Source organism: Rhinoraja longicauda, chromosome 3 (assembly GCF_053455715.1).
Source record: "Rhinoraja longicauda isolate Sanriku21f chromosome 3, sRhiLon1.1, whole genome shotgun sequence".
NCBI classification, from domain to species: Eukaryota; Metazoa; Chordata; class Chondrichthyes; order Rajiformes; family Arhynchobatidae; genus Rhinoraja; species Rhinoraja longicauda.
Window position 1 is genome coordinate 36,856,469 of NC_135955.1, and position 13,625 is coordinate 36,870,093.

General features: G+C 42.5%; 1 protein-coding gene across 3 annotated transcripts; it reads right to left on the reverse strand.

Annotated features, from left to right (window-relative positions):
• Positions 1–342: 342 nt before the first annotated feature.
• LOC144592362 (bone morphogenetic protein 2) lies at positions 343–13,008 on the reverse strand. Of its 3 annotated transcripts, none has more exons than XM_078396914.1 (4): positions 12,658–13,008; positions 10,340–10,733; positions 2,065–2,160; positions 343–1,069 (listed from the first exon to the last, which is right to left on the reverse strand). In XM_078396914.1, exons 1-4 carry the CDS (start codon positions 12,926–12,928, stop codon positions 955–957), a joined length of 876 nt encoding a protein of 291 aa, XP_078253040.1. In that variant the 5' UTR covers positions 12,929–13,008; the 3' UTR covers positions 343–954. The 3 variants fall into 3 exon arrangements, with proteins under 3 accessions (XP_078253040.1, XP_078253039.1, XP_078253038.1); XM_078396912.1 differs by having other exon boundaries at positions 344–1,069; positions 10,133–10,733; XM_078396913.1 differs by lacking the exon at positions 2,065–2,160 and having other exon boundaries at positions 10,133–10,733.
• Between the last annotated feature and the right edge of the window lie 617 nt (positions 13,009–13,625).

The window sequence follows — 13,625 nt, forward strand, 5'->3', positions numbered from 1 at the left end:
AACCGTGGTAGTCTTGCTGGACACATTTTGTTAGTGTGTGGTTGCTTGTTTGATTAAGTTTCAAAGTATGTCACCATTTCATCTGGACATGGAAGACAATTTCAAGGGAGGTGTGTGTAAAAGGCACCATTTAGATACCTCCTTGGCCAATCTTATCAATGAAAACCCCAACTACCATCTGTATCTAAGATAGACACAAAATGCTGGAATAACTGGTTCAGGCAGCATCTCTGGAGAGAAGGAATGGGTGACGATTCGGGTCGAGACCCTTCTTCAGAATGAGAGTCGGGGAAAAGAAAATGAGAGATGCCCTCTATATCTGTTTAACTGTTTATAAAATAAGATATTCTTTTTATTGAAGCATATGCATTACTTTGCCTTATTGCATATTACAGATTACATTCGTATTGTTTGTAATTAGCACAAGGGCAAGTGTTAATGTTCAATGAATTTTATTTTAAATCATGGTTGTTCTGTTGCTAAGATTGAACATGTCCTTAAAAAGAGCTTGGATTATAAAGCTCACCAAAGTTTTAAGGTATGCACAACCTTAAAATTAGATTATTGATTCAATACACATGCACACAAAATATGTAAGACATCTTTGTTTTGAAAATCTAGATTGTAGGGAGGGAGAACTGTTAAGTTAATGAGAAAGAACAAATCAAACACAAGTAAAAATACAATAAAAGCTTGATACATTCATAACATTTATGAAATATTGCAACAAAGACGTCTTAAGCTCCTGTTTGATGACACAGTTTAATTTGTCCTTTTGTCGATTACTTAATCTACAAATGTGAATTGCAAATAGTAAATAACACCTGGTCCTTTCTAACAGATTATTCCAATCATTTCTTATTGTGTTCTAATTGTCTTCTAGAAAGTGAATACATTGAATTTAGATAACATAGGGAAAAAAATTATATGCACACACACGCAGCATAAAGAAGTCTACATACATGCACAACTTTCAATACTCATCTTCAAATTCTCAATAAAAATATTCCCATTCTCTGTTAAATACATAATTTTGATTGAAGAATATCTGTAGGGAATGCAGTACGATCTAAGGGAAAAGGAATAGAGGAAATTAATATTAAAAACAGTAAATGCTGAAAACACTCAGCAGGTCAGGCAGCATCTGTGGAGAGAAAAGCCGTTAATGTTTTTCTCAGTTAATGTTTTTAAAAGAAGCTGAGATTTCTTAAATCTCTGCGCTCTATCCAGCTTAACAACATCTTTCCGATAGCAGGGTGACCAAAACTGAACACAATGCTCCAAAGGTAGCCTTCAAAGAGGGTGGCAGTGGTCAAGTTGCTGCCTTGCAACGCTGGAGACCCGGGTTCAATCTTGACTATGGGTGCTGTCTGTGCAGAGTTTGCACTTTCTATCTGTGACTGTGTGGGTTTTCCCCGCAGTGCTCCGGTTTCCTCCCACATTCCAAAGACATGCAAGTTTGTTTGTTAATTGGCTACTGTTAATTGCCCTTAGTGTATAGGACATAGGACGTACAACTCACGTACGATTCAGTGGTCGATAGTCGGCATGCACTCGGTGGGCCAAAGAGTCCCCTTTTTCAACGTTGTATCTCTAAACTAAACTAAAAACTAAACCAATATCTTGTACAACTGTAACATAACATTCCAAATTCTATGCTCATTACCTTGACTGATGAAGGCCAACGTGCACAAAGCCTTCTGGAACACCCTATCTACCCGTGACACCACTTTCAAGGAACTATGCACCTGCACTCCTAGATCCCTCTGCTCTACAACACTCCCAGAGCCCTACCATTCACGGTGAAGATCCTGGCCTGGTTTGACTTCCCAAAATGCAACACCTTGCACTTACCTATTTTATAGACAATAGGTGCAGGTGTAGGCCATTCAGCCCTTCAAGCCAGCACCACCATTCAACAGAAGCTTTCTAAACTTCTCAGTGCTCCAAATTTTTGTTCTTTTTACAGGTTTCCAGCATTTGCAGGTTGCTGTTTTTTGAATAGATTAATGGTCATCAATTAGTAACAGAGCAAAAACAAAAGCCATTTGATCTGTGCTTTACCTTTGTGATTTGTTTGTGTTTTGCTCTGCTCTGTCCCATGCAGAGATGGTTGGTATTGTTTTCTCCTGGTCAGAGAGAGCACTGAAGCAATGACCTCTGCGAAATAACAGTATAAATTAAGTTATGAAGTAAATCTTTCTGTTACATATAATTTAAATGATTGAAGATTTTCTTCAAGGATGCAACCATAATGTGCAGATTTTCAGACTTCAGGCTGCATCAAAAGATGAATCTCGATGACCTGAGTAGAGGAAAAGGTACCACATTTTATCCTGGATGGTGCTGAAGTTCTTAAATTTTGTTCAATCTGCATTCACCTAAACATGGGATCAATCACAACTAACTTGACTTTTGAAGTGGTGACCCCCGGATATTAATAGTGGAGAACTCATCAAAGATAATGCTGTTGAATATTAAAGGAAGGTGCTCATATTCCCCATAACTGGAGATGGTTATTTTCCTGGATTGTTAGATTGTTTTCTCTGGAGTGACAGAGTCTGAATGGACCTGACAAAAGTATATAATATTATGAGAGACATGGAAAGGATAGACTGCCAGAACCTTTATCCCAGGGTGGAAATGTCAAGGATAGCTTTCAGGTAAAAGGGGCAAAGTTTAAAGGAGATGTGTGGGGCAATTTATTTTCCAGAGAGTGGTGGGTGTCTGGAATGTGAAGTATTCAAGAGAGAGTTAGATATAGCTCTTAGAGCTAACGGAATCAAGGGATATGGGGAGAAAACAGGAACGGGGTACTGATTTTAGATGATCAGCTCGAAAGGCCGAATGGCCTACTCCTGCACCTATTTTCTATGTTTCTATGTCCATGTGCTGCTAGTGGTGGTGAGGCAGATGAAATAGTAGTATTCAATAGGCTTTTGGATAGGCACATGGATCTGCAAGGAATGGAGTGATATGGATCATGTGTAGACTGAGGCGATTAGTTTAACTTAGGCGTCAAGTTCCGCAGTGACATGTGGGCTGAAAGGCCTGTTCCTGCGTTGTATTCTTCCATGCGTATAGTATTACCAACGGGTTACTTTTGTGCCTCAAGCGTTTCTTGCCATTGATCAACCATTGACTGAATGTTGGCCAAATCCTGGTGCACATAGCCTTAAATTGCTTCACAATCTGAGGAGGTAAAAATGGAATTGAATCCTATGCACTGAAAACTGACACTTTACTTTAGAATGATGACCATCATTGGTGAAGTGGCTGAAAACAGTTGGGACCTGTAGGTTGCCTACATATCAATTCTGGTGGGAGTGGACTCAGGGAAGAGTAGGTGTACCTGGAAAAAGAGATGGTGGAAAAGGATGGTCAATTTGATGGTGCCCAAAACTATAGTGAATGATTGGGATTGCACTATATTTATAGAATATGGTGAGAATGGTATTGAGTAGAACAGAATGCTGCAGAACATAACTGCACGCCAAGGGTCCAGGTCGAGCGAAGGTGGGAAACCGTTTCAAAGGGGAGTAAACATGGACTACAGGAGACCCCGGTGGCTGTGCCTATTGCAAACAGGTACACCCTCTTGGGAGCTGTCGGAGCAGAAGACGCCTCCAGTCCGAGCGGCGGACAGGTCGGTGGCTCTAATCCAGGCAAGGAGACCGGGGGGACCGAAGTTTGGAAGAGCCATAGTAGTGGGTGACTCCATTGTCCGAGGTATGGACAGTAGATTCTGTGGCGGCAGGCGGGACTTGAGGATGGTCTGTTGCCTCCCTGGTGCCAGAAACATAGAAACATAGAAAATAAGTGCAGGAGTAGGCCATTCGGCCCTTCGAGCCTGCACCGCCATTCAATATGATCATGGCTGATCATCCAGATCAGTAGCCTGTACCTGCCTTCTCTCCATACCCCCTGATCCCTTTAGCAAAAAGGGCCACATCTAACTCCCTCTTAAATATAGCCAATGAACTGGCCTCAACTACCTTCTGTGGCAGAGAATTCCACAGACTCACCACTCTCTGTGTGAAGAAATGTTTTCTCATCTCGGTCCTAAAAGACTTCCCCCTTATCCTTAAGCTGTGACCCCTGGTTCTGGACTCCCCCAACATCGGGAACAATCTTCCCGCATCTAGCCTCTCCAACCCCTTAAGAATTTTATATGTTTCTATAAGATCCCCCCTCAGTCTTCGAAATTCCAGCGAGTACAAGCCCAGTCTATCCAGTCTTTCCTCATATGCAAGTCCCGCCATCCCAGGGATTAATCTGGTGAACCTTCTCTGTACTCCCTCTAAGGCAAGAACGTCTTTCCTCAGGTTAGGAGACCAAAACTGCACACAGTACTCCAGGTGCGGTCTCACCAAGGCCCTGTACAACTGCAGCAGAACCTCCCTGCTCCTAAACTCAAATCCTCTTGCTATGAATGCCAACATACCATTCGCTTTCTTCACTGCCTGCTGCACCTGCATGCTTGCTTTCAATGACTGGTGCACCATGACACCCAGGTCACGTTGCATCTCCCCTTCTCCCAATCGGTCACCATTCAGGTAATACTCTGCTTTCCTGTTCTTGCCGCCAAAGTGGATAACCTCACATTTATCCACATTAAATTGCATCTGCCATGCATTTGCCCACTCGCCTAATCTATCCAAGTCACTCTGCAGCCTCCTAGCATCCTCCTCGCAGCTAACACTGCCACCCAGCTTCGTGTCATCCGCAAACTTAGAGATATTGCATTCAATTCCCTCGTTCAAATCATTAATATACACTGTAAATAACTGGGGTCCCAGCACTGAGCCTTGCGGTACCCCACTAGTCACTGCCTGCCATTCCGAAAAGGACCCGTTTATTCCTACTCTTTGCTTCCTGTCCGCCAACCAATTTTCTATTCACCTCAAAACTGAACCCTCAATACCGTGTGCTTTAAGTTTGTACACCAATCTCCTATGTGGGACCTTGTCGAAGGCCTTCTGAAAGTCCAGATATAACATATCGACTGGTTCTCCCTTATCCACTCTACTAGTTACATCCTCGAAAAATTCTATAAGATTCGTCAGACATGATTTGCCTTTGGTAAATCCATGCTGACTTTGTCCGATGATTTCACCACTTTCCAAATGTGATGCTATCACATCTTTAATAACTGACTCTAGCATTTTCCCCACTACCGATGTTAGGCTAACTGGTCTATAATTCCCCGTTTTCTCTCTCCCTCCCTTTTTAAAAAGTGGGGTTACATTAGCTACCCTCCAGTCCTCAGGAACTACTCCAGAATCTAAAGAGTTTTGAAAAATTATCACTAATGCATCCACTATTTCTGAGGCTACTTCCTTAAGCACTCTGGAATGCAGCCTATCTGGCCCTGGGGATTTATCTGCCTTTAATCCATTTAATTTACCGAACACCACTTCCCGACTAACCTGGATTTCCCTCAGTTCCTCCATCTCATTAAACCCCCGGTCCCCCGCTATTTCCGGCAGACGGTTTCTGTCTTCCTTAGTGAAGACAGAACCAAAGTATTTGTTCAATTGGTCTGCCATCTTCTTGTTCCCTATGATCAATTCACCTGTTTCCGACTGCAAGGGACCTACATTTGCCTTAACTAATCTTTTTCTCTCGACATATCTATAAAAGCTTTTGCAGTCTTCAGGGTTTTTGCAGGGTTCAAGACATCACGGACCTGGCTTCAGAACATCCTAGCGAGGGAAGGCGATCAACCGGACGTAGTTGTGCACGTGGGCACGAACGACGTCGGGAGGAAGGAGGTACTGCAACGTGAGTTTAGAGAGTTGGGAAGAAGACTGAGAAGTAGGACGTCGAGGGTGGTTATCTCTGGATTACTTCCTGTACCTCGTGCTAGTGAGGGCAGGAACAGAGAGATCGGGGATATGAATCTATGGCTGTGGGATTGGTGCAGGGAGCAGGGATTTAGATTTCTAGACCACTAGGATCTCTTCTGGGGTAGGGGTGACCTGTACAAAAGGGACAGGTTACACCTTAACAGCAGGGGACCAACATTCTGGCAGGCAGGTTTGCTAGTGCTACACATGTGGGTTTAAACTAAGTAGTAGGGGGGAGGGGTTGACAAACTGGGAATATGAAGATGGAGTTAAAGGGGGAGCGAATACAGGAGAAATTGCAAAGGACTCTAGAATAAATGGGAAGGAAAGTTCTAGATGTGATAAGAGAGTAAGGTCAGGGTCAATGGTGACCGGTGTTGGATGGGAGGTAAATACCGAAGTTAAAGTGTTGTATTTAAATGCGCAAAGTATAAAAAATAAAGTGGATGAGCTTGAGGCTCAGTTAGACATTGGCAAGTATGACGTTGTGGGAATTACAGAAACATGGCAACAAGAGGACCAGGGCTGGGAACTGAATATTCAGGGGTATACGACCTATCGAAAAGACAGACAGATGGGCAGAGGGGTTGAGGTTGCTCTGTTGGTAAGGAATGATATTCACTCCCTTGCAAGGGGTGACATAGAATCAGGAGATGTAGAATCAGTATGGATAGAGATGAGGAATTGTAAAGGTAAAAAGACCCTAATGGGAGTCATCTACAGGCTCCCAAACAGTAGCCTCGACATAGGGTGCAAGTTGAATCAAGAGCTAAAATTGGCATGTCGCAAATGTAATGCTACGGTGGTTATGGGAGATTTCAACATGCAGGTAGACTGGGAAAATCAGGTTGGTAATGGACCCCAGGAAAGGGATTTTGTGGAGTGCCTCCGAGATGGATTCTTAGAACAGCTTGTACTGGAGCCTACCAGGGAGAAGGCAATTCGGGATTTAGTGTTGAGTAATGAACCTGATTTGATAAGGGAACTCAAGGTAAAAGAGCCATTAGGAGGCAGTGATCATAATATGATAAGTTTTAATCTACAAATTGAGAGGGAGAAGGGAAAATCGGAAATGTCAGTATTACAGTATAGCAAAGGGGATTACAGAAGCATGAGGCAGGAGCTGGCCAGATTTGACTGGAAGGAGACCCGAGCAGGGAAGACGGTGGAACAGCAATGGCAGGTATTCCTGGGAATAATGCAGAAGTTGCAGGATCAATTCATCCCAAAGAGGAGTAAAGATTCCAAGGGGAGTAAGAGGCACCCGTGGAAGTCAAGGACAGCATAAAAATAAAAGAGAATAGGTATAACATAGCAAAGAAGAGCGGGAAGCCAGAGGATTGGGACTCTTTTAAAGAGTAACAGAAGATAACTAAAAAGGCAATACGGGGAGAAAAGATGAGGTACGAAGGTAAGCTGGCCAATAATATAAAGGGTAGACTGATGGGACTGAAGGCTGATAAATCCCCAGGGCCTGATGGTCTGCATCCCAGGGTACTTAAGGAGGTGGCTCTAGAAATCATGGACGCATTGGTGATCATTTTCCAATGTTCTATAGATTCAGGATCAGTTCCTGTGGATTGGAGGATAGCTAATGTTATCCCACTTTTTAAGAAAGGAGGGAGAGAGAAAACAGGAAATTATAGACCAGTTAGTCTGACATCAGTGGTAGGGAAGATGCTGGAGTCAATTATAAAAGACGAAATTGCGGAGCATTTGGATAGCAATAACAGGATCGTTCCGAGTCAGCATGGATTTACGAAGGGGAAATCATGCTTGACTAATCTTCTGGAATTTTTTGAGGATGTAACTAGGAAAATGGACAGGGGAGAGCCGGTGGATGTAGTGTACCTTGACTTTCAGAAAGCCTTCGACAAGGTCCCACATAGGACCTTGTGCAAAATTAGAGCACATGGTATTGGGGGTAGGGTACTGACATGGATAGAAAATTGGTTGGCAGACAGAAAGCAAAGAGTGGGGATAAATGGATCCCTTTCAGAATGGCAGGCAGTGACTAGTGGGGTACCACAAGGCTCGGTGCTGGGACCGCAGCGATTTATAATATACATTAATGACTTGGATGAAGGGATTAAAAGTAACATTAGCAAATTTGCAGATGACACAAAACTGTGTGGCAGTGTGAACTGTGAGGAAGATGCTATGAGGTTGCAGGGTGACCTGGACAGGCTGTGGGAGTGGGCGGATGCATGGCAGATGCAGTTTAATGTGGATAAGTGTGAGGTTATCCACTTTGGTGGTATGAATAGGAAGGCAGATTATTATCTGAAAGGTGTCAAGTTAGGAAAAAGGGACGTACAACGAGATCTGGGTGTCCTAGTGCAACAGTCACTGAAAAGAAGCATGCAAGTTCAGCAGGCAATGAAGAAAGCCAATGGAATGTTGGCCTTCATAACAAGAGGAGTTGAGTATAGGAACAAAGAGGTCCTTCTACAGTTGTACAGGGCCCTAGTGAGACCGCACCTGGAGTACTGTGTGCAGTTTAGGTCTCCAAATTTGAGGAAGGATATTCTTGCTATTGAGGGCGTGCAGCGTAGGTTTACTAGTTTAATTCCCGGAATGGCGGGACTGTCGTATGTTGAAAGACTGGAATGACTAGGCTTGTATACACTGGAATTTAGAAGGATGAGAGGGGATCTTATTGAAACATATAAGATTATTAAGGGGTTGGACACGTTAGAGGCAGGAAACATGTTCCCAATGTTGGGGGAGTCCAGAACCAGGGCCCACAGTTTAAGAATAAGGGGTAGGCCATTTAGAACAGAGATGAGGAAAAACTTTTTCAGTCAGAGAGTTGTAAATCTGTGGAATTCTTTGCCTCAGAAGGCAGTGGAGGCCAGTTCTCTGAATGCTTTCAAGAGAGAGCTAGATAGAGCTCTTAAGGATAGCGGAGTCAGGGGGTATGGGGAGAAGGCAGGAATGGGGTACTGATTGAGAATGATCAGCCATGATCACATTGAATGGTGGTGCTGGCTCGAAGGGCCGAATGGCCTACTCTTGCACCTATTGTCTATTGTCTATTAACCCATAGAAACATAGAAAATAAGGGCAGGAGGAGGCCATTTGGCCCTTCGAGCCAGCACCGCCATTCATTGTGATCATGGCTGATCAACTACAATCAGTAACCCGTGCCTGCCTTCTCCCCATATCCCTTGATTCCAATAGCCCCTAGAGCTCTATCTAACTCTTTTTAAAATTCATCCAGTGAATTGGCCTCTACTGTCTTCTGTGGCAGAGAATTCCACACATTCACAACTCTCTGGGTGATTTTTTTTTTCTCATGGCAGTTTTAAATGGCCTACCCCTTATTCTTAAACTGTGGGCCAATGAACATTGGGAACATTTTTCCTGCATTTTGCTTGTTCAGTCCTTTTATAATTTTATATGTTTCTATAAGATCCCCTCTCATCCTTCTAAACTCCAGTGAATACAAGTCCAGTCTTTCCAATCTTTCCTCATATGATAGTCCTGCCATCCCGGGATTAATCTTGTGAACCTACGCTGCACTGCCTCAATATCAAATAGCAATAGCAAGGATGTCCTTCCTCAAGGATGTCCTTCCTCCAATTTTGTTTCATCAGCAAATGTAATCACCAACCCATCCACATTTATTTCTACGTAGCTCATTTACATATATCACAAACAGCAGAGGTCCCAGCACAGATCCCTGCAGAACTCTACAGGTCACAGATCTCCAGCCAGAGTATCTACCTTCCACCACAACCTTTTTGTCTTCTATGGATATGCCAGTTCTTATTCCATACAACCAAGTTATCATGAATCCTGTACATCTTAACTTCTGGATCAGTCTACCATGAGGTGCTTTTGAAAAACCTTGTATATATGTTGTATCCATACGTACAACTCTAATCAACTTGGGAAGCTCCGGTGTAATGCCATTAAAGTGGGCCTTTCCCCAATTCAGAATTCTAACTTGTGTCCCCTTTTTATTTCTCAGTTCCACCCACATAGCTTCACTGAATGAACAATCTGTAATGTCTTCTCAGACTACTGCTGTGACATTATCCTTTATCAAAAAAGCACCAACCCCCACCTGTATCTCTCCTGTAGCACCTGTACCCTGGAACATTAAGCTGCCATTCCAGTCCTTCCTAGCCAGGTTTCCATAATGGCTGCAATGTCCCAGTCGCACATACCTATCCACACTTTGAGATTGGAAAGTAGTAAGAATGAAATTGGAAAGGAACCGACTAACCTTTAATTCAATTTGGTTAACATTAAGTATACACCTCACTATTGCTCACCTACAGAAGTTAGCGTAGTAACCCTGAGGTTCCAGGATCCAGCGATTTAACTCTGAAGACCGTAAGCTCACGAACCACCGGTGCAGGCTGCATTCTTCGGGGATATCTCTGTGAGGAAGATGCCTCCTTCTCAATCCACCAGTGCACTGCTGACTATTCCTACTGCTACGCAATCTGGCTGTCTTACTTTTCTCTGATAGTACAAACCGATAGGTGATGAGAAGCGGTTCATCTTGAGAACTGGTGTTGAGACAGTAGAGACTCTGAGTGAGGGCATCATGCAGGACCAGACTGCCGCTGTCATCGGTGAACTGGAACTGGAATCCTATCACGTCCACCCTGCACAGTCTCAGGATGATGGAAACGTTGAAGGTGTCATAGCCAGAGGATGGCAGCTCGCTCAGGTTCAATATCTTTCTGTCTAGTGGATCACTGATAGACAGGTTGTTCCCTTCCAAGCTGATTGTGTGTATTGTTACATTGATTGTCAGTGCCTTGGGGTGCAGGGTTCTCCGCAGCAACACCAGCTCTGCTGCCAACATGGAGGGCTTGAGGCTGGAAATGTTAAACCATAACCATCCAGGGTTGTCATATTCAGGAACTGAAGTAAAGACAGGTAAAAAAACATTTCAAACATACTGGCATGAGACATTTCTAATTCCTTCACAAGTATTTTCTTTTGTTCCATTTTTTGTCATGCTTTACCACAGGTGCTTTGTACATCCAGTCAGTTGTTATTGTTGACAGAATGTTTGCAGTTGCATTGATTTTTTCTATTCTTCTCCCAAGAACATCTAGCAGATAAATCAATTGATTATTTTAAATAAATTTGAGGATGTACAGTAACTAAATTTGCAGGAATTAATTGTCTTTCCACGGTTTTGCCTGTGAATTACTTTTTAATCAAACATTTTGCAGTATGTTTACCAGAACTTCAGTTTTGATTCCTTCAGCTATTTCTCAATGATCATCATCCAATAATTAGATCCAAAATCCCTGAAAGTTGAAGTGTTGATGAATAAAGTGACAGGGAAGATATACGGAATTGTTGCCTTTATTAACTGGGGTATATAGCAGGGATGGTGTTGGTATAACGTTACAAAACCTTGTTTAGACCACACCTAAGACATTGTTTTGTGGGTCTATTTGCCGCCTATAGGAGGGATTGGATTGTGCTGGAGAGGGTGCAGAGGAGATTCACCAGGTTGTTGCCTGCCATGTATCATTTCAGTTAGGAGGAGAGATTGGATAGACTAAGTTTATTTTCCTTAGAGCAGAGGAGACCAAGGGGGGAGCTGACAAAGCCATACAAAATTATGAGAGATAGGGTGGATACTAAGAAACTTCCCATGGCAAAATTCTCCAAGGTAAGAGGGCCTTGGTTTAAAGTGAGAATGAAGTGGGAATCTAAGGAAGATCTGTCATTCAGAGGGATTTGAAATCTGGAAAAAATGCTGTCTGAGAAGGTGGTGGAGACCAATATTCTCACAACATTTAAGATGCATCCCGATGAACACTTGAATCACCAAGGCAAAGAAGGGTGCAAAACAAGTGTGAATAAATGGATGAGTATCAATGGGTACTAGATGGTCGGCATTGACACGATGGTGCTAAGGACCTTGTTCTGTGCTGTATGACTCTATGATTCTATTACAAACGAGGCAGTGTTATTGGCCTTTTGTAGCTTCATTTTGCTCCAGCGTGTTTATTTTCTGGGAATGAGCTGGCAGTGGAGAATGTTGCTCATTGCAAACTGTCTCTGTATACTGCAAACATTTCCCTTCAGTAACATTCATCTTCCATGCCCTAATTAACTTAATATTGGCTCTTGAGTGAGAGGATCATGAGCACAAGTGCCACCCAACACCAACTTACCCACTCTCCTCCCCATTCTCAGCCTGTTATGTTTGCAGATTAATTCAAGCTTTAATTTAAGCTTTCTCAGCTAAATAGCATGTCATCGAATTTGGTAGAAGATTTTGAGATTTTGTTACGCTGTTCAATAAAACACTGTTTTTAACGGACCATGAGATTATATACAACACAAACAAGGCTCTGTATTTATTTTTGTTTTTGTTTATTTATTTAGTGCTGATTATGGACTTTTCCAGATACTTTTAATGGAAAGCGCTTCCAATAAAGCAAATGTTATTTCTATTTCAAACAATCTGAATTCTTTAGTAAGTTGAATGAAACAAATTTTTGACCTTTTCCTTCTCTTACTTTTTAATTGGATGCAACTGCAACCACCCATATGCTAGTTCTACCCTGCGCACTAGGGACACACAATTTACCGAAACCAGAGGAAACCCACGCGGTCACAGGGAGAATGTACAATCTCTGTACAGACAGCACCCATAGTCATGATCAAACCCAGATCTCTGGTGCTGTAAGGCAGCAACTCTACCAATGTGCTACTAGGAACAAGGCGAAGTGAGAACTTAGTGCTAAAAATGTTTAATTGAAATAACATAGAACCGTGCCATAAAGATCTTATACAAAATAAACTTTTAACTGGATCTTACCTCGGATACTCCTGAAACTTTGAACTAGAATTCCCTCAGTTTCAGTGGAATCTTTAGCTTCCGATGAACTGAGTCGCTGATAGATTTGTCTCAAGTAGGGGTGAAGCTTGGTACGTTGCGGAAATGTAAGTGTATTTATATGTAACATCTCCAGAATGGCCTTGCTGAATGGCTGCTGTATTCCCTGTCTGTCTGCAAAGTAACATGTCGTGTCTAATGCCAAGAAGCCGATGAGCAGCAAAGATGGGAAAATAAATCCAAGCTTTCCCATTGGAACCTTTGTCTCCTAAGCTAAATTTTTCTTTGTAGCACAGCTTTAGCTGACTTGTTGTGTGTGTCTGAGCTGCGAAACAGAAGCAGGGAGCAATAACAAACTCCAGCCAGGAAACTGATGTTAATTAATTGCAAATTCTTGAAGAACTTGGCAGCTTTTGAAACTCATTAGTAGCACTAAGAAACAGCAGGAAATCAGCATTTAACCCTCCGGCGACCACAAGTAGGTTTGGACTGCAATAAAACATAGCAGTAAAGAGGGACAGAAAAAAAGCGTTACTTCCAACTGTTTGGTTACAATGGCAAACACTTTGCAATTCAGCTCTTACTTGTTGAACATCTATTATTTTCTTCATAGTTTTTGGGGTTTAATAATAATAATAATAATAATAATAATAATGATAATAATAATCCTTTATTCATCCCACAACAGGGAAATTTGCAGGGTTACAGCAGCAAAGTGGATAGCAAAAATAAATAAGCATTCATTAAAAAATAAAATAACAGTAATTATCTTTATTTACTGGTCTGCTGGGAGCAGTGCTGATTGTGCAGCAGGAAGGAAGGACCTTCGATATCTCTCCTTCACATACTTGGGGTGAAGAAGTCTGTCACTGAAGGAACTGCTCAGCGCAGTGACTGTCCTGCATGGGGTGGGAGGAGTCGTCCAGCTGTGATGATAGCTTTGCCATCAT